This window comes from Rousettus aegyptiacus, unplaced genomic scaffold, assembly GCF_014176215.1.
Source record: "Rousettus aegyptiacus isolate mRouAeg1 unplaced genomic scaffold, mRouAeg1.p scaffold_m13_p_3, whole genome shotgun sequence".
In the NCBI taxonomy this organism is placed as follows: Eukaryota; Metazoa; Chordata; class Mammalia; order Chiroptera; family Pteropodidae; genus Rousettus; species Rousettus aegyptiacus.
The window spans coordinates 25,910,394-25,936,974 of NW_023416306.1; the positions used below are offsets into that span (position 1 = coordinate 25,910,394).

The window sequence follows — 26,581 nt, forward strand, 5'->3', positions numbered from 1 at the left end:
ACAGGTTTTTTTCATTAAGTAATTAAGTCTATATTATAGTACATCATGTACAATTTTTCCCCTCTCTCCTTGTCTCAGTTCTGTTTTGATTCTAGAAATAGAACTAATCAGGTGAAATGACTGACTACTAGTGATAGAACACAGTGAAAGGAAAGCAGAAAGTTTCAGAAGAATTGCTCAAGAATTGTCCAGAGATTTTCGCAAAGAATAAATTTCTGGGGTTTGCTCTATCAGAGATTAAAACAGTCTATAAGGATATGTACTATAGAGAAACAGACAATTATAACAAAGGAACAAAATAGAGTTCAAGTAAAAAGTAGGAATATTAGTAGTAAAAGTAAGAATATTAAGGGGAAAGAATATACAAGTCCATAAAGAGTATGGAAACAGCTATCATCTACACCCATGCTACCCTAAACAGGCCTGATCCCGTCTGATCTCAGAAGCTAAGCAGGGTTGGGGCTGGTTAGTACTTGGAAGGGAGACCACATAGGAAGACCAGATACTGAAGGTGTAAAAGAAAAAAAAAAAAGAAAGAAACAGCTATCTATCCATTTGAAAAGAAATCAAATCCTCACCATACACTAAGATGAAAATAAATTCCAGATAGATCACGGAGCTTAACCATAAGAAATTATACAAGTACTAAAAGCAAATATAAGAACTTTGTTTAGAATCTTGATGAATGCCTTATGCAAATACAAAAGAATGGCAATTAACTATGTAAAAATTGTCTTCTGCATAAAATCATAAGCAAAATTAAAAGACAAGCAAACTAAATGAGATAACATTTTTCAGATTCGGATTAGCAAAAAAATGTATTAATAAAAAAGCACCTATTATATGACAAAATGGATACTCTGATACATTCATTATTAGTGTCCACTTAAATTGATATAACCTTTTTAGAGGACATTATCTGTTAGTTGTATTTCAACTGTGTAATCCTTTCAACCTAGAAATTCCTCTCCTATGTATCTATTCTAGAGTAATACTTATACACGCACACCGAAAGGCAAGTATAAGAGAGTTTATTAGGGCATTAATATTGATAAATATGAAAAAGCTATAACATTAACATACCATGTAATAAAATATTATATTAACTCTAATATGACACCAGTTGTAAGACTCATCATTTTGTTTGTCAATAAAAAAAAAATGCTTACAATCAAATCATGACACAATGCTTTCTTATTACGTAGAATTTATATTTAGTAAAATAAATCATTTTGACTTATTTGACACTTTATGCACTTTTAGAAAAGAAAATATAAAGAAAATAAATAGGTTAAAGAATTCTTAAAACAACTTCATCTTGAGAGTCTGACTCTGCATCAGTTTTGAGTCAGAATCAACAGTGATGAGCTTTTTCTCATCAAGTTGTATTGTGTGCCTGCTGAAATGTAAATTTCTTCAAAGTGTCCCTCTGTTATACTTTCTGGGATTTTCTACCAAGCCCCTCACCCTCAAACTCATTCTCAGGATTTGATACATATGTAAAGTCAGTTTTAAGAGGTGTTCACATTAAAATGTAAAAAATTGTGTATTTAAAATTAATGAATATGTGTGTTATGCAGCAAGGTCTCTTGTAGTACATATTAAATGAAAACAGCAATTTGTAAAAAGTACGTAAAATATAATTCCGTTTATAAAATTAAGTGTTTCTGTGCCAGCACACTCATTCCCTGCTCCTGACTGTTAGCTGCTAAGGCTCACAGATGCACCCTTCTCCAAAGGATTGCTTTTGGCCCAATGGGAGCTGCCTCATTAGGGTGATTACCTTCCACCCCAAGGTGTACCCCACAGCCAATGATTGACCCGATGCAGTTGTATAAAAAGCTGCTCCTTTGCCTCAGGTGGGGCCAACTCTGGGTGGCAATTTTTGCTCCTGCTTCCACAGTGTGATCAGGTAGAGGCAACATTCTTTCTCAGTTGCTTCTGCTTTAGCCTGCTTTCCTTGTTCCCTTTCCCCTGGAAGCACTCTCTCAGTAAGCTGCATGCATACTGTTTCCTATTTCAGGCTCTGCTTCCAGAGAACTTGACTCCAACAATTATACAATGAAATGGGGTTGTCAGTAATGGAAGCAGTGACCTCTCAACTTGCTTTGGCCTGGTAAGTTCTCTCTAAGATACGTTGTGAAAAGAAGGAAAAAGACTGGAACATAACATACACACATACTTGCTATATTAAACTGCATGTTTTAGTATATTGGTAGGTCTAGTGTACAAATTTCCTCTTGTATGCCAACTGTCAAGTGTATTGCATAGGGAAAGATTCTGAAGCCTAACCTGGGCTTAGTATGAAAGAGTGCTGTTTGATATGAGATGTTTGCTTTAGGCAAGAGATAATACCAAGGAGATGGTGATGGATAATTTTAGTTTCGTTTGCTGTTAAAACAAATTCTCTTAACATTATTACATTTCAGTCATATTTTTGGTGCCAAACATAATGTGGTAAATTCCTCAGTAATTCCATTTCAAAGTAAATAAGTATATGATATTTGAAAGACACTGTGCTGTAGTGGTTAAAAGCACAAGCACAAAGACAAATGGCCTCGGATGAATTTTGGCTCCTCCATTTATAAATTATGTGACCTTGAACAATTTACTTACTTTTGGTTTCTGAGTCTGGGAAACTACAATAATAGTAGCTTTCTCATAGAATTTTTGAGAATTAAATTGACTATAAGCTCTTATTATTTTCATTGAATGATTTGAAAGGAGTAAAGTCATCGTCAGTGAGTGATTCTTAGAATGTTTTTTTTTTTAAATCAGATAATTGGTTACTCATGCTAATTTAAGAAAAAAATCTTTATACTCTAGAATTATCATTTCTATGCCATGAAATGCAGCGACTTAAACTTTTATATGAACAATCAATTTAATAAGGCTCTTGATGACTTAATTATCTATGGTCAGTCAGGTTAAGGTTAGGGAATTTGATTCCTTCTGCTAGCTACAAGTGCTTATGACCTTAGGGAAAGCAGTGAAGGAGCAAGTCAAATTGAAAGCAATTTAGAATTAGAGATTGCAGTTCTTAGAAATATTGATTAGAAGAAAGAACTTTTTAAATGAGGTTTTTTTTCACCTTTGGAAGTTATTTACATGTTGATTTATATGATTCACTCTTTTTGACTGCCATTTAAACAATGTCTATTCATCAAAAAATATTTTCTAAATGCCTTAATGTCAGGTATCGGTAAATATACCACATATGAATGCCTTATGAAGACCAAAAGAATGTAAACAAAGTTAATTTTAGACTGTAGTAAAAAATTAAAAGCATTTATTTGAACATAAATAGTTATAGACTGGGAGACATAAATTCAGGTAGCAACTTAAATTGTGCTACACTGAGATAAAAGAAGACTCAGTGTTTTATAAAGTTCCCACCCAAGTTCTTAATTTGGTCTGTTTAACACAAATGAGTTTTCCAAATTGTGCAGTTCTGCTTGGTCTGTATAGATATGCAAATGAGGATACAAGTCGTGTTGTTTTGATTGGATGGGGCAGGTCTCAGTCCACTAGTGGAAAGACAAAACCAGGGCTTCCCTGCTGTGGTTGACCCAGAAGACAGAAACAGGCAAGGCTTAATGCAGGAGGCTGAAATCTCAGTCTGGTGCTGTTGCTGAAACTCAGAGTATGTGAGAGGCCTCTGTCAGCAATGGTTGCTGAACTCTGGATATGAATCTGGGCCCAGGTAATCGTGAGGAGTCCATTTTGAGATATATATTTCTGCTTGGGGTTCATAACCATGATTTAAAATGGTTACTGTGTCTTTTGTAAATGTTTGTACAGTGTGCAAATGGCTTGAAATGATGATAATGCAAAAATGCTGTAATATAGTTGGGTTAATGGGTTTTTAGATGAAAAATGACACATTGTTATTCCTGAGAGAAACCAGAAAGAATTTGGGATGCTGCTATCTTAGACAAGTGCTAATGTGGCTATTATCGGTCTGAGGAGGAAGGTACTAGAAAATCATTACGCAAATAGTTTTTGCATTTAACAGTGATTTTTTTTTTCAAGCTACATTTTAAATCCCATTATGGTGAATATCTAATTGTAACCAAAAAAAAAAAAGGCTACATTTGCACTAGTATACCCCAAATAACACCTAATTGATACACGAATTTCATTGAAAGGCAATATTCCCACTTTATTAACATACTTGCTATAAAAATTCTATGATAAAATAATTAAACAAATTTTAAATAAAAGTTAATAGCTAAGTTTATTGTGCTGAAGAGTGTTGTGGGTTCAAGAAATAGTCATGGAAAAACTAGTTTTATGTGTTTTAAAAATATATCTCCTATAATCACCATTCATTTTTACATGCACCATAATTGATTTAAAAAAGGAGTATAAATGCTTTTTTTTATTAACTGAAGATATCCTAGTCTTTTATGTTGACTGAGTTAATTATAACAAGATCTGTAAAGTCATAGTAGCTAGTTCCATATTCCAATAGTAATGAGTAAATTTAAAGTTAATTTCTCTTAATACACATATAATGAATAGATCATTTTTCCTACGCCGAACAAGGAAACAAACACTACAATCTGAAGAATTATGTAACAAATAACTCTTGATATTAAAGTAGACTGTCCCAGAGAGTTTGGCATAAAGTATACTCTTGGCAAATGTCAATTTAATTCCTTTCTTCTTCTCTCTAGTATATTGAATTTTCTTTAGTAAATGTGTTATATTTTTGTTTGATTTAAAGAAGAAAAATTTTCAGCAGGCATTGAATACACATATGATTACCATTCAGTCTTTCAATCTTCCTGGATGACCCACACTGAAGCGAACACAACATAATACCTCAGAAAGGAGGGGAAGTGAACTGTAGAGTAATAGGGCAGGCAACTGTTTCAACCAATCCTCAGGCAAATTGCAGATGTAAAACAGGGATTTAAACCCTTTCTCCAACAACATTTCAATGTAATTTTATTAAATTCACACTAGTTGATTATATAGAGAAAGAAAAGAAAATATAGTTCAGAATTTATTTTTGAATTACATCTTTTGTATTACTGTGATCTTGAATTACAACCAGACCTGAGAAGAATGCTTTAGACTAGAGAATGTGAAAGTCCAAAACTTGTAGTTTGTGTGTTCAGTAGTTTTTCTTTTTAAACATTCTCACTAGTACTTCACAATGAAAACTTTGAGTTTTCAAAATTTGCTTAGTTCCAAAATATAATTGTTTACTATTTACAGAGAAGAGAAGAAAGTAGAAAAGTATGTATATTCAGAAGGGGCTTATAATCTAAATTCATGAAAAACATAAAAAAATCAAAGTTCTTTATCCAAGAGATCAAAGTAATTAGATACAAAATAAATAGATAAGTCACATAAGAGTGATCACAGCAGAGCTGGCTTGGTCAGGGGAGATTTTCTGAAATGGTAATTGTGAGCCATTTTCTCATATACTACTTTCCTTTCAAGAATTTCTTTAATTGTGTTTATTTTCAATTATAATATTTTTTAAATTTAGTAAAACATACAAACATAAAATTTACCACTTAACCATTTTTAAGTGTTCAGTTCAGTAGTGTTAAGTACATTCACATTGTTATGATTATTCTCAACCAATCCTGAGAGTAATTTTCATCTTGTAAAACTAAAACTCTGTGTTCATTAAACAACTTGATTCCCTCCTTTCCCTACCCCTGGTAATCACCATTCTACCTTCTGTCTTTATGAATCTGACTACTCTAGTTACCGCATATGAGTGGAATCATACATTTGTTTTTTCATGACTTTCATTTCAATTAACATAATGGCCTTAAGATTCATCCATGTTGTAGCATATGTCAGAATTTCTTCCTTTTTCTTAAGGCTAAATAAGATCCCATTCTATTTATATATCTCATTTTGTTTAATCATTCATCCATTAATGAACATAGGTTGCTTCTGAAACCTTTTGGCTATTGTGAGGAATGCTGTTATGAACATGAATATGTAAATATCTCTCAAGACCTTGCTTTCAGTTCTTTTAGATATTTATCCAGAAGTAGAATTGCTGAATCATATGGTAATTCTATTTTTAATTTTTAAGGAACTATCGAACTGTGGCTGTACCATTTTACATTCTCACCTAAAGTGCACAAGGGTTCTAATTTCACCACATCCTCACTAACATTTGATATTTTCTGGTGTTTTTAGATAGTAGCCATCTTAATCAGTGTGAAGTGGTATCTCATTGTGGTTTCGATTTTCACTTTCCTACTGATTAGCAATATCAAGCATCTTTTTATTTTCAATTTTAATTTCTCAAACAGTACCTGTTAATTTAGAAAACTAGAAATTATCTAAACAAAAATGAAGAAAAGAAAATCACCTTTAATCATACAAGCATAGATAACTACCCCTAACATTTTTGTGAAATTTTATCCAGACCGTTTTCTACATATTTATAAAAGTGAATGGAAACATTCTATACTAAATGTGTTTTAACTTTTAAAGATTTTAATATCACTCTTAACTTTTCATTTTAATAAGTAGTATATACATTATAATTTGAAATCACTGCAGAATATTTCCTTGTACGAATTTACTATAATCAATTTAACCAAGCTCCTATTGCTGAGCAGTTAGGTTGTTTTTAAATTTGGGGCATTATAAATAGCCTACAATTCTATTTAGGGTGGAGGAGAAGCAGGGAATAATCTTTTAGAAATATTTTAAAATGTCCAGTGTACCCTGACTCAAAACAAAAAAAAAAATGTTGAGAGCCTTCCACGCCTTTCTCTATTTTAAATCATTACATAGGACTTGCATTCTTTTGTCTATTATTATTATTATTATTATTATTTCAATAGTTGGGTCTATTCCTTATCACTAATGTCTCTTGTTTGTTTATCAAGTTTCTCCAATGTCTCTAGAATTGTATTCCTATTCCTATTCTTTTTTTCTTCCCTAGAAATTAATTGTATGTGGGTATGTCTCTAATAATTTTTGAAAAATTTTAGTTAACTTGTGGGAATAGAAGTCTCCTTACTCAAAGCCCAGTAGTGGGCTAAAGAAATGTCAGCATTTGAAGACATTTGAAGATGAAGCAATCATGTCGAGTGTATTTTATAAATATCTCCATATATTTTCTTCACCTACTCCCTGAACCTGTCACAGATATTCATTATCTCTTACCTAAGTTATCAAAATAGTCCTATTTCTAGGGTCGCTCTCTGACTCCCATCCTGCATTAGCAAAGATGGCTGCGTTAAAGGAAAACAATAGACTGCCAAAATTCAGTAGCTTAAAGAACAATAAGTTTATTTCTGATCTCATTTCAGCGTAGGCTTCCAAGTCAGCAGGTGACTCTCCTTCATATAGTAATTTAGAGGTCCAAACTCCTTCCACCCTTTGTCTCTGCCATCTGCTAGGACATTTTCCTTATTTGTACAATTGAGGCAGAGTCATCATGTCCATATTTAAGCTGGTAGAAAGAGAAAGTCAGAAAAGATTCAGCCTGCTCTGAAGGTGCTGATGTAGGAGAGGTAGGCATCACTTCCATCCAACATTCCTTTGGATAGAACATACTTACATGCCATACCTAACTTAAGAGAGGCTGAGAAATGTAGTCCAGGTATATGCTCAGGAATAGAAGGAGACTGGGTTTTGATAGACAGCTCTGTCTGCCACATCCTCTCAGCCTTCTTCATCCTCCACACTGCTGTCAATGCTAGTTATCTGAATCCCAAATCTGACCATGTCATTGCCCTGCTAAAAAAAATATTCAGTGCTTTCCTATCATTGAACAACAGATATTTTTACTGAGTACCTACTATGTGCTGAACATTGTAGATATAATAAGGAAAATAAAAATTCTATATTTGTCCTCCTGTAGCTTATAGAGGACCTCCACTCCTGGGAACCACATGTAGTTCTGACTTCTCTCTCACCACTATTCCCAGTCCATCATGAATATCTGCAAATTCCACATATATCCAAAGTACCACTCTGTACCCTTCTTCCTCTATTTCCCACCAGTGTCACTATTCTAGGGATTTTTTTAAAATCCTAAATTACATAGCTTATACATAACCAGACATAGAGGGCTTTATCAAGTGAGCCATGAATGTACAGTGTGGATGAAAATGAAGCATTTAATTTTAACTAATTTGTTGGCGTTATCTATTTTTACGTTTATTCTCACTCTGTTCTCTCTTAAAAGTCTGAAGGAACTGTTCCATTGCAGAATGACTAGGTTTTTATCTTTGTGGACAATGAGATTTCTTCTTCTATTCTTACAAAAAAATTCCCTTTAATTTGGGTTGCTTGAGTGGCTTTCTGCTCCTGGCCTCCAAAAGATCCTTTAGTAAAACATTATTTTCATTTTTTGAAAAGTATATGTAACATCTAATGTGGGTATTGCATGTCACTAGGTGTTAGGGGACTACCGTATCATCCTTTAAAATAGTGAAGTGCTTCGGCAGTGCTCATGCCCAGTTTGAAGATGTCTGTAATACTTTTATATTGCTGCTGTAATCAATTATCACAAATGTAGTGGCTTAAAATAATACCTATGTATTATCTCATGGTTCTGTAGGTCAGAAGTCTGAAATTATGTCAAAATTAAAAAAAAAAAATTTGAGTACACCTGACAGTGAACTTCAATTAACATGATTTCTTCTGATCGTGGAATTGAATTGTAAACTCAGTCTAAAGCAAGGAAGAGAGGGTAACATTGTAAGTGATGAGGCCTCAAACCACAGCGACATCTCTTACTAATTGTGTGACCTTGGCTAGGCTATTTAACCTTTCCTAGCAATACATAATATATTGCTGTATAGTAATAATAATAATATCTAATCATAGATTCATTATAAGATTAAATGAGGGTGCTTGTAACAAGGTGTATGTGAAACTGCTTGGCATAAAGTAAATGATTAATAAATGTTAAATAAGTATTTTTTTAATTAAGGAAATGAAGTAGCTGTTTAATCCATACAGATAGAACTCTTTTTAGCTTTTAAAACAGTGAAATGCACAGATCGTAAGAGAATGATTTGATGAATTTTGATAAATGTCCCTGTATAACCTATATCCTAGTCAAGGTACAGACATTTTCAGCCACCCTAGAAGGTCTCCTAGACCCCTTTCAAGTCAATCCTTCCTGTCCTGTGAGAGGTAACCACTGTTCAGTCTCTAAAATTTAGTTCTGCTTGTTCTTTAATTCATGTAAATGGAACAATGCAGTATATAGTCTTTAGTATCTGACTTCCTTTGGTTGAAATAATGTCTGTGAGATTTATCCATGTTGTTGTTTCAATTCATTCCTTTATGTTATATGAACATATAACAATTTGTTTATTCATTTTCCTATTGGTGGACATTTGGGTTGTTTCCAGTTATGAATAAAGCTGCTATGAGCATTCTTGAACAAAATGTCTCATAATTTCTCTTGTGTAAATACCCAGGAGTAGAATTGCTGGGTCAAATGTTAAATATATATTAAACTTGATTAGAAACTGAAGAATAGTTTTCAAAAGTGGGCATACCATTTATAGTCCTACCAGCAAACTATAAGATACTCCACCGTGGGTGGTGGACATACAATACAATATATATATGCCTTACTGTTAAATTGTACACTTGAAACTTATTGGATTTTGTTAACCAATGTCACCATAATAATAAGTAAAAATAAAAGATAAAAAAAAGATACTCCACTTCCTTGCCACCATTTGATGTTGGCATATTACACAACAGTGAAGGAAATCAGAATATGCCACCCAAAATATGCCACTTGAGCCATTGGTTATTTTTTTCCTTCCAGTTTAATTGAGATATAATTGACATATAATGCTAAGTTTAAGGTGTACAGGATAATGACTTGGCATACTGTATTTTTTGAAATGATTAATAATAAATTTAGTTAACATTCATCACCTCATATAGTTACACAAAAAGGAACTTAAGAAACAACAGTTGCAAAGACACTGTGACCTTCCTTTTTCTTTCTGGAAGCGGGAGATAGAACTCTACTGTGAAAGGTAGTCTTTCTATACAGGAGGAAAGAAGACATTCCGATCAGCCCAGAGATGCCACCAGACAAATCTGCAAACAAATCTTACTCTATTGGTTTCCTCCCATATATTTACCTTCCCATAGTTTGCAGACCTTGGAAGCATAAAGTTCCTTTTCTTTGTCCTATCATTTCCCTACACATTAATTGTGCTTTGTTAAGAATGCTATATAAGCCAGAATTCTAAGCTGCCATTTTGAGTTATTTTTTGTCTAGGAACAACACATTAACAAAATGTTTTTCTCTTGTTAATATTTTTCTTAGAGTCCCAAGTTAAAACCTGAGATGAGTAGAGGTAAAGTTTTGCCTCTTTTATGACATGGACTATACCCAATTTCCTCTCTCTCTCTCTCTCTCCCCCTCTCCTCCTCTCCCTGCCCCCCCCTGCCACATCCACACAATGATCTGATAAGTACTAATATCACTCAAATTGTATAGATGAGAAGAAACTGAAGTGCAGAAATAAAGTCACATTACCTTCAAATTGTGGTGCAGGGAATTTTACCTGCCTCCGACACTGCTGTCTCACTCATTACATACAACTTCTTCAGATATAGTTTATGTAGAGAGAGCTACTATATGTATGTGTGTGTATACATACATATATATATACTGTAACTATATATATATGCTGTTACCGTATTTTATGTCCTATTTAATATGTAATATAGTTTATGTGATCCACTTCACTCTTATGCACAAATAAAAAAAATTAGCCTGAATATATGATCTTATAAATTTGGCACTTGTGCCTTTGCTTTTCCTAAACTTCCTGGTTATTTTTTAAACTTTGAATGTTTAGGTATAATTTTCTGTTCTGGGTCATGGAGATGATTCCAAAGGAGGAAGGAGGACTGAAGAATAATCCTCGTGTTAGGGCAGAGTGACAATATTCTTAGGTCTCTCAACTCCAAACATTTAATTTATTGCTTTACAAAGAAAGTAGCTGCTGTATAAATAGAAAATATCTGTGAACCATTTGAATGACAAGGTAGATTTCTTAATTTGTAATTATTAGTCCCTAGTAATTACATATGCAATCATACATAATGTGATATATGTGTGTGATATAATCGTATGTAATATAAATAGGTAATCATTTCGCACAAAAAGAATAACTAGTATGAAAAATGAAAAACATGAGTTTGAAATATTTTTTCTAGTTTTAGATTGCAACTGATATAAATGTGCATATATTTATGAGTATGTGAATGTGTGTATGCGTTGATTTACTTAACTCAAAAATGTTTTGCTTGAAGATTATCTTTGTCCTTTCATATATTCTGTGAGGACAAATGAGAGCATTTGTATTTTCTATTATCTGAAGTCCACACTGAAAGCAGAATCAAAATTTACAATTTAGATAAATAAATAAAAGTGTTAAGATTAATAATTTATAAAGATGTTCTTACAAGGCCTCAGAAGTTCTAAGACAATCTTATGTCTCACAATAAAATCAATTTGGTTTGCCTAAATATACAAAAGGAAACTTTTTAAATTAAATTTATTGGGACAACATTGGTTAATAAAATTATATAGGTTTCAAGTGTATAGTTCTATAATATATAAGCTGTATATTGCATTGTGTGTTTACCCCCCAAAGGCAAATCTTCTTCCATCACCACATATTTGACCCCCTTTACTGTTACCTCTTTCTCCCTCTTCCCTCTGATAACCACTAAACTACTGTCTGTGTCTATGAGTTTTTGCTTGTTTGTCTTGAGCCTTTGTTGCTTTCAGTTTTATATTCCACATGTGAGTGAACTTATGTGGTTCTCAACTTTTTCTGTTTCAACTTTTTCATGTTGTTGCAAATGGCAGTATTTCATCCCTTCTTATAGCTGAGTAATAGTTGTATATATGTACCACACCTTCTTTATCCAGTCATCTATCAAAGGACACTTTGGGTTGTTTCCATGTCTTGGCTACTGTGAATAATGCTGCCATGAACACTGAGGTGCAAATATCTTTATGGATAAATGTTTTCAAATTTTTTCTGGGTAGATACCCAGAAGAGGGGTTTCTGGGTCATATGGTAATCCTATTCTTAATTTTTTGAGGAACCTCCATACTATTTTTCATAATGGCTGTACCAATTTACATATATTTCCACAACCTCTCCAATACTTGTTATTGTCGATAATAGCCACTCCAACAGGTGTGAGGTTGTATCTCATTGTAGTTTTGATTTGCATTTTCCTAACAGCTAGTGAAGTTGATCATCATTTCACATATCTGTTGGCCATCAAAAGGAAACTTTTCATTCTCAATTCTGGTTTTGTATAATTAATAGTGACAATCATGTTATAGGGGCAGATTTCTGTGTATGTGGAGATGGCCATGATAGGAAGGCCCAAATAGAAATCATACATAAGGGGGAAAAATTCTATTTTTTAGAATTTTAAGTACAATTTATACTGGTTTCAAGGAGGAATATGTCAGTTGAAAAGAAAAGCTTCTAGGACTGCATGACTGAAGCTAAAATTGAATTTATTTTTATAGCTAAAGAATGTGTCCATCAGAAGAGGAATTGATTAGTTTTTTAAACAAAAGAAAAAGGAAATCCCTGAAGAAAATTTTGGCTGTGCTCACTTAGCATTGCTTAGAAGAAGAAACTTACTTGGAAAACTTTAGATCACTTTCTCAGTGGCAAATCGAATCCAGTTTTGAAAGCAGGTGCATCAGGTCTCTTATAAATACTCATTCAGGTTATTTGACTTAGTCCTTTTGTTCCATTTCCATGTCCACTATTGAACCTTGTAGTCATAATTTTTCTTTCTTCCCATGGAGGTGTGCCCATTACGAGAGAATGCGATAGGCTCATTAACTTTAGTTTTCTGTTCTCTGTAGTGGGTATATTTTTATTATCAATCCAAACATTCACACTTAGCCTTTATGCACTAGCCTCTTTAAGCTTGGTTAATGCTAGCTTATTCTAAGCCTGCCCAAGCAAGCCTTTAAAACTTCAGAGGTTAAGAATCAGACCTTACAGTAATCAGACCTTTAGTAAAGTAATCGAGGTAATGGCACAAATTACCAGCATTTTCCGAAAAAAGACCTCCTCGTCACTGAGCTCAGTTTTCTTTCAAAACATCAACACAGTTGCTGCTCACTTCAATAATTCATTGAGGTATTGTGAAATAATATTTACAGAGAGCTTTTCTCTCCTAGAACAGAAAAAAGATTTCCATTTGTTAATTTTACCGAATCAAATTTATAGCAACACAAATATCTTTCTATCTTCCAGATAGAATGACCTGTAATGATGAAAAGGAAGACCATATCTTTAAAATGGTTCTAAAAATTAGGTGAAGATAAAATTAATAAAATATTTAAACTCAAACTTAAAATTAATAAAATATTTTTTAAATACCTGCAATGAAATCGATTAGTTGGGAGGCAAGTTTCAAAAACTATTTAAATGTTTTGAAATGAACAGATAAGAAAATTTTAAATTAAACTATTTTGCAATTGCTATATAGAAAATTTAAAAATATATATTGTAAATATCCTTAAGGATAATATCCAAATTTGACTCTTGTATAACAAATCAAACTCTGAGAACCTCCAATAGGTTCATTTGTTGGAGATAAAGTAAATTTGTCAGAAGCTTACTTGTAAATGCAATGGTAATTTCAGGTAAAACTAAGAAATAACAGTACATTAACTAATATTTAAAACTAATATTTCCTTTGTGTCTCAGAAATTTGGTCTTTCTAATAGTTCTTATTTATAGATGAGACACCTAGGACCTCGAGAGATTAAGTAAGGTTTCCAGAGTCACATGGCAAAAAGTGGTAGAACAGGGATTTCCATATCATTTCAAACATCAGTGATTCAGTATGTTTTTCTAAAACATGGACATTCTTTTGAAAAATAATTGCAATTTCTTTATCACTATTCATTTTTCTTTAATATTATCAATTATCAAGTATTCATATTTGCCTGACTGCTGTGTATATATACACACACATACATGCATATAAAATTTACGATTTCTTTGTGTGAATCAGGATCCTTGGAAAATCCATATATTGCAATTGGTTGTTGCATGGTTTAAGATTCTCTTAATCTATAGCTTCATACTCAGTCTATTTTTATTGGTTCTTTAAAAGGAACCAAGTTGTTCGGTTGAAGTTCCTGCATCCAGATTGGGCTGATTGCATTGCTATGGTGCAGTTACTAGCTCCTCTGCCCTTAATTTTCATAAACTGGTATGAGATCTAGACTTGATCAGATTTGGTTTTGAATTTTTCAGCAAGACTTTTTAAGAGGTAGTATTTTGGACTTTCATAATAAGGTATATAATGTCTGTTTTATGGTCTGTGATTTAGCAACTATAGATGATTATTGCCTAGATCCATTTGCTTCCTAAGTGTTGTAAAATGGTAATGTCTTAATTCTATAATTCCCTTTTCATTTATTAGCTGAACTATTTTTACAAGAAGAAAATTCCTCTAATCAATTTTTTTGTCCATTTTTCCCACTGAAGTTTTCCCCATAACCTTAAATATTCTTTAAAAATACTCTTTTTAAAGATTTTAGTGTATTTTCTTCTTACAGATTTGCTGTGGTATATATAACCATTCCTTAAGTGCGGGACATTTAGACTGTGTCTGATTTTTCACTCTGTAAACATTGATGGGATCAACATTCTTGTATGTTTTTAATACATAAATCTTTATTTGCATATATGGTTATTCCTTTAGAATAGATTCTTAATAGTGGAAGTCCAAGGTGTAAACAGTTTTGTAGCTTTTTAATGCATATCGAAAGGTATCTTCCTGAAAAGCACCAGTTTATACTCTCCACCAATCTATTCCTTTAGAATAGATTCTTAATAGTGGAAGTCTAAGGTGTAAACAGTTTTGTAGCTTTTTAATGCATATCAAAAGGTATCTTCCTGAAAAGCACCAGTTTGTACTCTCTACCAGTAAGAGTGACTGTTTTACCTATATATCCTTACCATTCTCACGCATTTATTGTGTTTGTATTCCATGTTTTATATTAAATGTAAATTGTAACAACTGAATTAGGAAGGCATCTACTATAAACACAGTAAGAATATTCAAAGCTCATTATTTTATTTTATGTAAGGCTTACAAGAAAATGCAATTGTTTACATGTAAGAAAATTAAAAATTAATCTTTGAATTTCAAAACCGTGTAGAACTATTGAACAAATTGGTGGGCTTAATATTTATTCACCTATTGTTCTCAAGAAATAATACTAGAGTAGCTTTGTGTGTAATTTATTGTTCTAAAATTTATGATGTAATATTTTAAAAAGTAAATTTCTATAAATTATCTTATTTTAATTTGCATTACTCTATATGACTCAGGTTGAATATCTTTTGTGTAAGAATGATTTATTTTTTTCTGTAAACAGTCTGGAAATAAATATTTTTCTATCAGTACTTGATCTTTTTTCTTAGTTTCTAGTTCTTTATATACTAGCAAAATTAATCCTTTACCTATGATGAGCTGAAAATAATTTTTTCCCAAGTTTGTCTTATCTTTTGACTTTACTTCCATCTCTCTCTCTCACTCCCCTCTCATTTATTTATTTATTTATTTATTTAGGCCATGTAGAAGATTTCTAAAAGTTTTGGGAAAAGACTATAATCAAATTTTCAAAACTCTTTTTTTTTCCTGGCATTTAAATTTTAAGTTTTAGTAGAACTCCAAAGTCAAAAATAACTCATCTATTTTGTTTTCTAAGACATTTATGGATTCTCTTTTTTAATTTATTTATTTTAATTAGTTTCAAGTATACAGTACATTGGTTAGACATCTATATAGTTGGTACAATGATCCCCCTAGTTGCTCCCTCCCTCCCTTGACCCTCCACCTAGCCAACATATTTATGCTAATTGCATTCCCTTTGCTGTGCTCCCCATCCTCGTGACCATCCATCAGTTACTTATTTGTACTTCTTTAACCCTTCACCCCATTCTCCCAGCCCCCAAACCCCCCTTCCCTCTATCCATCACCAAATTGTGCACTATATTTATGAGTCTGTTTTTGATTAGTTTCTTCTTTTTATTCCTTAGATTCAGCATATAAGTGAAATCATATAGTACTTATCTCTCTCTGTCTGACTTAAATACCTTCCAAGTCCATTAAAGCAATATCTTTTTCCATCCCCTTCTTTATCATATTAGAAGTTTTATTTTCTTATCCTTTCAGCCACTCTTTCTTTTGGTTGGAGCACTTAATTCTTTTCTATTTAAGGTACTTATTGATAGGTATATAGTTGTTACCATTCTTTACTCCTGTTTTTGATACGTGTCTTTTCCTCTTAAATAGGTGCGTCCAACATTTCCTGTAATACTGGCTTGGTGGTGATAAATTCCTTTAGCTTATTTTTGTCTGAGAAGCTCTTTATTTGTCCTTTGACGCTAAATGATAGCTTTGCTGGATAAATTATTCTTGGTTGTAAATCCTAGGTCTTCATCCTGTTAAATATTTTTTTGTCAAGCCCTTCTTATGGGTGTTCCCATATAAGTAACTATCTATTTTTCTCTTTGTATTTAACCTTTGGCATTTTAATTATGATGTGTCTTGGTGTGGGCCTCTTTGGATTCCTGACTTTCGAAATTCTCTGAACTTCCTGGGGTTTTATGTCCATTTCCTTCAACAGGTTAGGGAAGTTTTCCATCATTATTTCTTTAAAAAGCTGTTCAACATCTTAATTTTCTTCAGTTATGCCAATCAGACGGATATTGGGACCCTTAATAGTGTCCCATATGCTCCTTAAATTATTTTTATAGTCTTGACATCTTACCTCTTGCCATTCTGTTTGCATGTCCTTGGCTGTCCCGTCCTCTACATAGGGCATTTGTTCCTCTTCTTTATTCACTTTGTTTATTCTTTTGTTTATTCCATTTAATATACTTCTTATCTCAGATAATGTGCTCTTCATTTTAGCCTGGTTCTCTTTTATAATTTCCATTTCCATTTTTATGTTTTTTTTCTTTGTTGACATTCTCACTGAATTTAATCAAAAGTTCGTTGAGCATCTTTATAATCAGTGTTTTGAATTCTGCATCTATTAGATTACTTGACTCCATTATATCTGGATTTCTGTTCCGTTCGCTCATATGGTTTCTGCTTCTTTGTCTTCCCATTTTGGCTGCCTTTCTGTATCTGTTTTTATGTACTAAGCAAAGCAGCTAAGTCTCCCGGTCATATTGGTGTGGATTTGTGAAGTAGGTGTCCAGTGGCACAGTCCTGAGAGGGATTCTGCTGAAGGCCAAATTTAGCCCAAGCCTCTGCCCCTCCGGAGCTACCTGGTAAGATTCAGCAAGCAATCACAGATGCTGTGCTTATAGTTGCCTCAAAAGGCCGCACCAGAAACCAAAGCCAGCTGCGTCCAGTGTGAGTCTAAGTGTTACTCAGCGAGGGGAACCTGACTAAGCGAGGACATACTTGGATGTGGCTTGGGTGGTGCCGTTAGTTGGGCTGGTGGGGTTTCAGGGAATCCTCTGGGCTGCGTGACCTCTGTTATCCAGTTTGATGACGTCTGGGCTATGGCGCCACTATATCCATCCACTGGGAGAGGGGAGGGCTCAATAGAGAACAATGGATACTGCTGGCACTTCTACACAGAGCGAGTCTTGCTTGGGCCCTCACTCCCTGAAAGTCCTTGGTGCCCCTGCATACAGCTGAATTGGCATTGGTGCTCAGAGCGAGCAGGTCCATCGCAGTGAAAATCCACTCATAGACATGGCCCCTTTAAGAGACTTCTGCTGCTGCTGCTGCTGCTGCTGCCGCCGCAGCCTCCGCCTCACTCAGCTACTGGAGACTGGGCAGCCCTGTATTCTTGCCCTGTCCTACCTTCTGCCATTGCAGGGTGATTTCTTAGATTTCTCCCTACTTGTATGGCTTGTTCATCTAGATTCCAGGCAATTTTTCCTTGCTGCTTCTCCTTTCTGTCACAACTTTGCTTTGGTTGCCTGAGGGATGAACAGAGCCTCTATCATCTATGCCATTTTTTGCTGGATTTGTTTTTTAAACTTGTGTCTTTTAATGTAATGTGAAGTATGGACCCAACTTTATTTTTTCCAAATATCTCCCTATTTGTGCAAACCATTTATCTTTTACCATTGATATGAGATGTTGTCTTTGTAATACACTAAATTCTTATATTTCTTTGGTTTTATTTCTAGACTTTGTGAGGTGAGGCAATGGCACAAGTTAACATTGGTCTGTCTATTCATATGCCAAAACCACATTTTAAATTATTGAAGTTTTATAATATATTTTCATATCTAATAGGACTACCCCCCATTCCTTTTCTTTTTCAAAAGATATTGGCTATTCTTGCTCATTTAATTATTCATATACAAATTTCAAACAGCTTGTGTAGGCCTAGGAAAAAACCCTATTGACATATTTATTCAGATCTCATTCAATTTACCAATAAATTTAAGGAGATTGACATATTTAGGATGTTGAGTATCCTAATCCAACTTTTAATTCAGTGTTAGGAATTTTATGTTCTGATTGGTATTGTAAATGGGACCTCCTTCTCAATCGTATTGTCTACCTGGTTATTGTCTGTGTATGTGTAGTCTATTGATTTCTAAATGTTAATTTCATATTGCCTTACCCTTTCTGAATTCTCTTATTGTATATAGTAGCTTTTCAGTTGATATTTTTTCAGGTATACAATCATATTTGCAAATGGAGATCATTTTACTTCCTCGTTTCCAATTTTTATGTGTTGGATAGTTGTTGTGGTGTAACGATGGTTGTACTCCTGGCTCTTGGTTGGTCTCTCTCCTTCCTGTCATTTTCCAAACCTGAAGAAGACAGCCTTCCTGACCATCCATGTTACTCAATATTCTCTAAATAAATTTCTTTTAATTTAAAAGCAGAACTGGTTTCCTGTTACTTTATCTAGGAAACCTGACTAAAAGTTTCATTTTGTACAGAGAGGGCCCAATGATACATCATCAATAGTGATATCAATTGTCATTTTTTGAGGGCTTAATGATGTTCGAGACATTGTTCCAAGTAATTTGCATATATCATATCAATAAATTCCTAGAGAATGTGCTTTGAATTTTTGTCCCTGGTTAAAGTACCAAATTTGACTCATTTTATCCTTTTCAGCTTTCTTCAAAGAGTCTGTGGAAACATAAGAGTCAGTTTAATATGTTTATGCTTTTATTTGCCTTGACATCATAAAATCAAGTTTATTATTTTATTTCAATCTTTTTAGCAGTGGTACTCAATTTCCAAATCAAATATTAACTGGAATCCCAGTATAAAAACAGAGAAGCTGCAAAGGTTAGGTAGACAGTGTGGTAGTAAGTTACTTAATCTAGAATCTCGTGATGCTTCTGAGCATAGACAGAAAAGAGAGGATGTTCAGGTGATGAAATATAGGCATTTCTGAACACAGATCGTGGTGGCCATTATGGGTTGAATTGTGTTTCTCCAAAAAGGTATGTTGATGTCTTAACCCTTAGTACCTCAGAAGGTGGGTGACCTTATTTATTTTATGGAGGTAGTCAAGTTAAAATGAGATCATTAGGGTGGGGCCTAATATAACTGGGGTTCTTTAAAAAAGAAGAAATTTGGACACAGATACACACAGAGGGAAGATGATGTGAAGACACAGAGAGAACACTGTCTACAAACCAAGGAACATCTAAGGCTACCAGGAGCTAGGAGAGAGGCATGGAACAGATTCTCCTTCAGAGCTCTCAGACGGAACCAATCTTTCCAACACTTTGATTTCAGACTTCTAGTCTCCAGAACTGCGAGCCAATAGGTTTCTGTTGTTCAAGCCTCCTAGTCTGTGGCATTTTTTTTTTACAGTGGCCCCAGGACACTAATATAGTGTTTTGTGTGGACAATTTGACAGATTTTGGAGGTGGAATATCCTACACATTCTAGAAAGCATGTTCACTGTACTTGCTTTTCTGGCATGGGTCAAAGACCTTGATTAGTTATATACTTATTATCAGAGATCTATTCTGGCTCAGCTAAGCAGACAATCTTTATAATTATTGAATTTATATCTTAGAGTTGGAAAAAGCCTATTTTTATGTACATACTTTTCATCCTTCTTAAAAATATTTTGTTTGGCCCACACAGTATTTTAAAGTAGGACACTAAATGTATTTGCTTACCAATTTTTAAGGATCAGATTTCTTATAAACATTCCTGGATTTGTTTTTATTTTTATTTTTTTCTTGAAAATGAGACTTTATGGCAAGAGTTGGCTATTGCTAAAGACAGGCTTCTTCCTTTGGCCAGGTCACCAGTCTTTCTGTGAGCTATATCACCCCTAGGCCTACTTCACCAAGGGCAAAGAAGCAAGGGTGGCTGGAGCAGAATGAAAAAGGAGAGAGTGGTAGGAAGAGTACCCAGAGGAATACAGTAGACCTTGAGGCCATCATAAGGACTCTGGCTTTTACTGCAAATGAAATGGGGAGCTATTGAGAGGTTTGGAGCCAAAGAGTGACTTGACCTGACCTAGATTTTAAATAATCACACAGCTGCTCTGCTGGTATTAGACTGAAGGGAGAACACACTAGAATGCAATGATGGAAGCAGGGACACTTGTCGAGAGGCTCTTTACAGCAATCATGAGATGGCCTGGATCATGATGGCAGCCAGAGAAGTGGTGTTAAGTGGTGGAAGTCAGGATGTGTTGAACATAGGGTCAACAGAATCTCCCGATGGATTAAAAATGAGATACGAAAGAAGCCAGGCCAAAACCCCAAACGTTTTGGCCTGAGTGATTGGAAGGATGGAGTTGCTATTTGAGATGAAGAAGCTGGAGAAAGAGTAGATTTCAGGGGGAAATTCAGAGTTCCATTTTGGACATGGTTACCTTGATAGGTATAGTGATATCCAAGGGATAATTTGAATAAGCTGTTAAATATGAGTCTGGAGTTCAGGGTACATGTCTGGATGGCAAGAAACCTCTCATCTTCTGATGCAGTCTCATAATTTTTAATACCAGATAATGCTGATGACCCTCAGATGTTTATGGGAATTCAAGCAGATTGTGGTCGTATGGCTGTGTTGCCAGGGAAGGGAGAGATAGGCATCTTGGTCTGCTTCTTTATCTCTTATCAAAGAATAGGCATAGTTTTAGTTGCAGTGCTTGGGTCTCCCAGGTACCTCAGGTATCACTGCTCTGAATGCCTACCCAGTAAACTGAGGGTGATTCGGTCGTTGGCTTTATTGAGTCATATTTAGTAAGCTGTAGAGATAAATTGAATCAAGGTCTAAAATTCATGCCTGACACTCTTTCCTCCAAGCCATCTGCCAGTGTGGCAAGGCTATCTTTCAAAGACCCATTCTCCTTGCTTTCTCATTACCTTTCCAAGCATTTTAATCCCTCCCTTCATAACCCCGAACCCCCTTAATTTCAGTAGTAGGAATATTAGTGCTGAGAAACTGAAGTATTAGGGAAAATCCTCAACTAAGACTCCAGCTACTGGGTGTATTTTGCCCACTGTCAATTAATTCTTAATTGCTCCATCCAGGTTAATGTTCTCAGGAATTCTATGGTCCCTCTCTCAATTCAACTTAATATTCTTCTTTGAATGTGCCTTTAGGTCTGAAGAACCGTGGTCTAGCGTAGGGAGAAAAGGCATGCAGTCAACCAGCTGTAACCAAGACGACACGACCACACAGGTCTGAGAATTTCGGGCTGGACCTAGGACCTAGCTTTATCCTCCGGCTCGTCCTAGAGTCCTGCGCAGTCCTTCCTCGCGTTCCCAAGTGACAGGGGTTTCCGGCTAAGGCCCCCTCCTCCCAGGGGCGGGGCCTGCAGTCCCCGGAGCCCCTCCTCCTCGGCTGCGCGCGGCTGCGGGCCCGGGTCACGTGAGCGCGGGGCCGCGGAGGAGGGGCCCTGATTTCCGGGCAGCGGAAGGAGACGCGGCCGCGTGAGAACGAGGCGATTTGAAAACACGCTGCGGGAGCGAGAGGCTGTGGCCGGCGGGGCACGCTGTCGCTCCCTGGGCTTCTGCTCGGACGCTCTTCTCTGCCTCTGCGCTCCTGTCCCGGCGAGGCCCTCAGGTGAGCAGCCGCCGCCCGTCGGGGCCAGGCCCTCCCGGGGCGCGGGACAGTGCGCGGGGCCGTCGTACCCCTGTCCGCGGCCCAGGCGTGCAGGGCCGGCCGGAGTTATCCTGCGTCCCCCCGGGGGTTGGGACACCGCACCGCAGAGGAGCAGGGCCTGGGTGCGGAGCGGGGCAGTGCGGAGGCGGGCGCCCGCGGGCTTTTGAAGCGCGTTAAAATGACTGGGCAGGTCCGAGCGGTTTCAGGTCTGAAAGACTTTCAGGCCGGCGCGTGTTGATTGGGCCCCAGTTCCCCAACGGTGGTCCTGACTGAGGTCCGCGAGAGCAGAAGAAAAGAGTGAAGATAGTTTTTTAAAACCCACAGGTCTTCACTTCTGGGATGCGGAACTGAAGACGGGGTGGGGATGAGCAGTCGTTTCCTGGTCGGCCCTCTTGCCATCCAGGTGTTGAGTAGAACTGGACCACAGGTTCTATCGGGTCGCCCCTCTTTGGGGCATTTGCTTTAGGGAAGTCTGGTTTCCCCGATTGGCCCCTTCAATAGAGTTTAAAGGAACTCATGAGCGTAAAAGGGATTGGAGAAGAAATTTTCAAAGACTAAGTGCAATGTGCTTTCTCCTTGATTTTTTTTTTTTTTTTTGAAGGGAAAAAATTTGGAAATTAGGGAGGATGATGAGGTGGCAAACAAATTAGCTGGAATTTGGTTCGGTCAAAATCCTTATACTCCAAGATGTCTTGAAATTAGAAGACCCCCAGTTGGCATATCAGTTTCAGTTTTAAAACTTTTGGGGCTCACCTGTGTAGGTCCAGAGATGTGAGAGTTCAGCCCCTGAGGCTGGAGTGCCTACCTTCTTTTCAATACTGGCTAATGCGAACGTGGCTTAGTTGGACTATTTGATTTGATGTGCTATGAAAACTTGTACTTTAAGTGAAAATAACAAATTGCTAATAGAACTTTGAGTTCCTAGTATAAAAATATTCACTGTGTACCATAAAAATAACCTAACCAGCTTTTTTGAAAAAAGGTAAAGGGCTATAAACCCTCCTAATTTTCCTAACAGAGGGAAAACATTATGACAAATACAGAGTGATGGATAATATGGCATAAGCTTGACGGTGTTTTAGACACTTATCAGGTAATTAGTGGCCAAAGATAGTAGAGGATTGCAGAGTGGAGGGTTGATTCATTAGATTTTTCTGATTTATTTTTCTTTCTGGTACGCTAGTAATAAAATTGTAGGGAAAGCTCACCAAGAGTGCTTGCTTAATTAAGTAAAACCATTTTTATGTTAAGAGGCCAGGTGAGTATCAGGGCCTTCTTTTTAAAAGATGTTGCTTTCAGACTAGAATAACTAGAGTTGTGGGTGGGATGAAAACTTGGGACTGGGATAAATGAAATAAGGTGAGCCATTCTGCCACTCAGTTTTCCAATCCTCATCTTAATTCCATTTTAATGTATAACATAGAGCTGGTTTTGCAGAGCTCTGTTTTGTGTATGAATTCCTCATCAACTCCTTAATAAATGACTGACAGATCTTTCTGAGCCATGTCTTTAAAATGGATTTGGTTCACCATCCTCACAAGGTTCTGAGGGAATTTAATGTTGATATATATATATATATATATATATATATATATATATATATATAAAATGCATCTAATGTGCTTGGTATGCATTAGTTCTGAGATTTTAATAAAATATACACGTCTGTGCTCATAGGTTGTACATTTATCAGTGTGCCAAGCAGTTCTGAGTATTTTTACAAATAATGAGTTATCCCTATTTTGTAGATAAAAACGAAGCACAGTGGTTAAACTATAGCTAGAAAGTTGTAGAGTAATTAGTCTGGCTCTAGAATCTGTTCCTAACCTATGTAGCCGAATCCTACCTATAGGGCTCTAATGTAGTAAAACCTTGCAATTGTGTGAATTTGAATATAATGTCATATGTGATTGACTTCTGGATTTCTGGAACTCAGGCAAGGTGCCTGAGCTTGCATCAGCTATTATTGTTCACAATAAGGCAAACCTTTATTTTACTCAATTTTTTTTTGTGTAGCGTTGTGACTTTTGAAAGAATAGCTGGAGATAGGATAATTATGGTAGACCAGGAGAAGTTTTATTTATTCCACAGATACTTAACCTACTCTAGTGGGTGTGCAGTGGAAGGTAGAATTCATTATTTGGAAAAGGAAAAGACTTCAAGAAGAGCTGAGTTCCAGGTATAGGAGGCTGTTTTTTAGTTTGAGTTTAGCTTGTATTGTTTTTCAGATTGAGGTTAGCTTGTAAGAAGATAAAGCTGGAGAGGCAGTTGGGAAGGACCTGGTATGTCTAGCTAAGAAGTTTACTGTAAGGGAGCCCCTGAAAAGCTCCTGAGCCTGGTCAGATCTGTGTTTGGAAATAGCTCTCTGGTGATTCTCTAGAAAATGGACAAGAGTATACAGTAGAGACAAGGCAAGAATACCAGTGGGAAACTATTGAACAGTCTAAAGTAGAAATAAAGAACTTAAGAAGTGGCCTGGGAATGGGTAGGAAACATAGATCAAAGAGTGTGTGTTTAAGTGGGAAGATTTGGATGAAGAGCAAGATGACATAGTTATGCCTGAGTTATAATTGTGTCCTAGCAGGTCTTGTTTCTTATCCTTTTGTTACACTTTATTATTGCTTCCTTTTGTACTGCTTTTTATCCTGGCTTTTTTCTTTTTTGTGGAAACTCTTTTCTGTTTGTTTAATCTGAACTTTTCCTGCTGTTCAAAGGCTGGTATCTTCATTTTTGCCTATACCAGGCTTATCCCCTACTCTTGATCTGTACCGTTTTCCTTGTTCATGAAATGCTCATTAACTCTGCTTGCAGCATATCTGAATCTTACCCATTTTTCAAGTACTTAGCTTAGTTTCATGAAACTTTTCATAACTATTACAGGTTGCATTAAATAACATTTGTTTTCAAACTTTGTTTTACTAGAGGTTCCTCAGGGGCTTTTAGGGGCCAGGAGCTTCCCAGTAGATACACGGTATATACCGTATATCTCTAGCAACTCTATGCTGCTTTCCAGCCCACCCTCTCAGTCCTACTCTCTAAAAAATTTTTCAAAATGTTTCCAGTAGTAAATTGCTTGACAACAGGTCCATCGCTCAGAAACCTTGATAAATCAGCGGCAAGCCTGTTGCCTTCCTGTTAATTACTCTGCTTTATAATCTGCTTTTTTTTTTTTTTGGTACTTTGTAAAGGTATTTTTCACTTAATATTTTAGTCCTTTGGTATAGTCACCATTGGCCTTGATTCTCTATTCGAAATACATGGTAGTGTAAGTGCTGAAAAATACCTTCTTTGAAATTTTATAATTTATCCTTGTCTTCGTCCATTTTTAAAAATTAATTCTTTTCATTCAGCACTCAAGAATGACCAAAAAAAGAAAACGCCAAGATGATTTTCAAAAAGTAAAACTAAAAGTTGGTAAAAAGAAGCCCAAATTAGAAAATGCTACTATCACAAACTTTAAAACAAAGACTATACATCTGCCTGAGCAACTCAAAGAGGATGGAACACTTCCAACAAACAATAGAAAACTTAACATAAAGGTAAATAAATCATATATATTATTTTGATAAAATTAGATTTCCTTTGAAGTCATCTAGAATGTTAGTGTTTTTTTTTGAAAAGTTATTTTAACTCCAGGTTTATCGATAGGTGAAGTTTGAAGTTCATTTGTTACCTAAATCTGATGTTGCTACTGCAGCTTTCTCACCTCCAGAAAGACTTCCTCAGCTAAATCCACATGATTTCTCCCTTGTATACTTACTTGGTGATTTAATATATCATCTGGAAATATCATGCATTTAACTTTTTGATGTGTTTAATGTGTCAAGTTGTTGATCTTTCAGTTTCCTGCTGTTTTGTGGTTCGTTGAGATAAGATCCTGTCTTACTCATTTTTGAACCCTTATAGCACATAGTTTATTATAGGTTCATAGTAAATGTACAAAGTTGATGTTTGATTAGTAGCTTTGCTTAAAAATTTAACAGCTTTATTAAAATGTAACTTACACATAATAAAATTCATCCATTTAAAGTGTATAACTTAGTGGTTTTTGAAATATTTATAGTTATGCTACTATCACCATAATCTAATTTTAGAACATTTTTATCATTTCAGAAAGAAATCCTATGCCTATTAGAAGTCAGTCCCTATTCTTTCCCCCTAGGCAGCCACTATATACTTTCTATTTGTATAGATTTGCTTTTTTTTGGATATTTTATATAAATGGAATCATATAATATCCAGTGTTTTTTTTTTACCAGTCTTTGACTTAGCATGTTTTTGATGTTCATGCATGTTATAGCATGTATCAGGGCAGTATTTCATTTCTTTGTGTTGTCAAATAGTATTCTAGTGCATGGTTAGGTCACACTTTATTATTCATCAGTTGATGGACATTTGGTTGTTCCCACTTTTTGACTCTTACGAATAATGCTGTTGTGTATAATAGTGAACAAGTCTG

At 35.3% G+C, this 26,581-nt stretch overlaps 1 protein-coding gene and 1 pseudogene across 3 annotated transcripts in view; both read left to right on the top strand.

Moving 5' to 3' along the window:
• The first annotated feature begins 395 nt into the window (after positions 1-395).
• Positions 396-514, top strand: LOC118600775 (annotated as a pseudogene).
• Positions 515-21,905: 21,391 nt separating this feature from the next.
• Positions 21,906-26,581, top strand: part of TEX10 (testis expressed 10) — a 40,377-nt gene continuing 35,701 nt past the window's right edge. For all 3 annotated transcript variants that reach the window (XM_016162582.2, XM_036238794.1, XM_016162580.2), the window contains exons 1-2: positions 21,906-22,083; positions 25,473-25,661. In XM_016162582.2, coding sequence (XP_016018068.2) covers positions 25,482-25,661 — 180 coding nt within the window. In that variant the 5' untranslated portion in view covers positions 21,906-22,083; positions 25,473-25,481. The remainder of the gene's footprint in view (positions 22,084-25,472; positions 25,662-26,581) is intronic.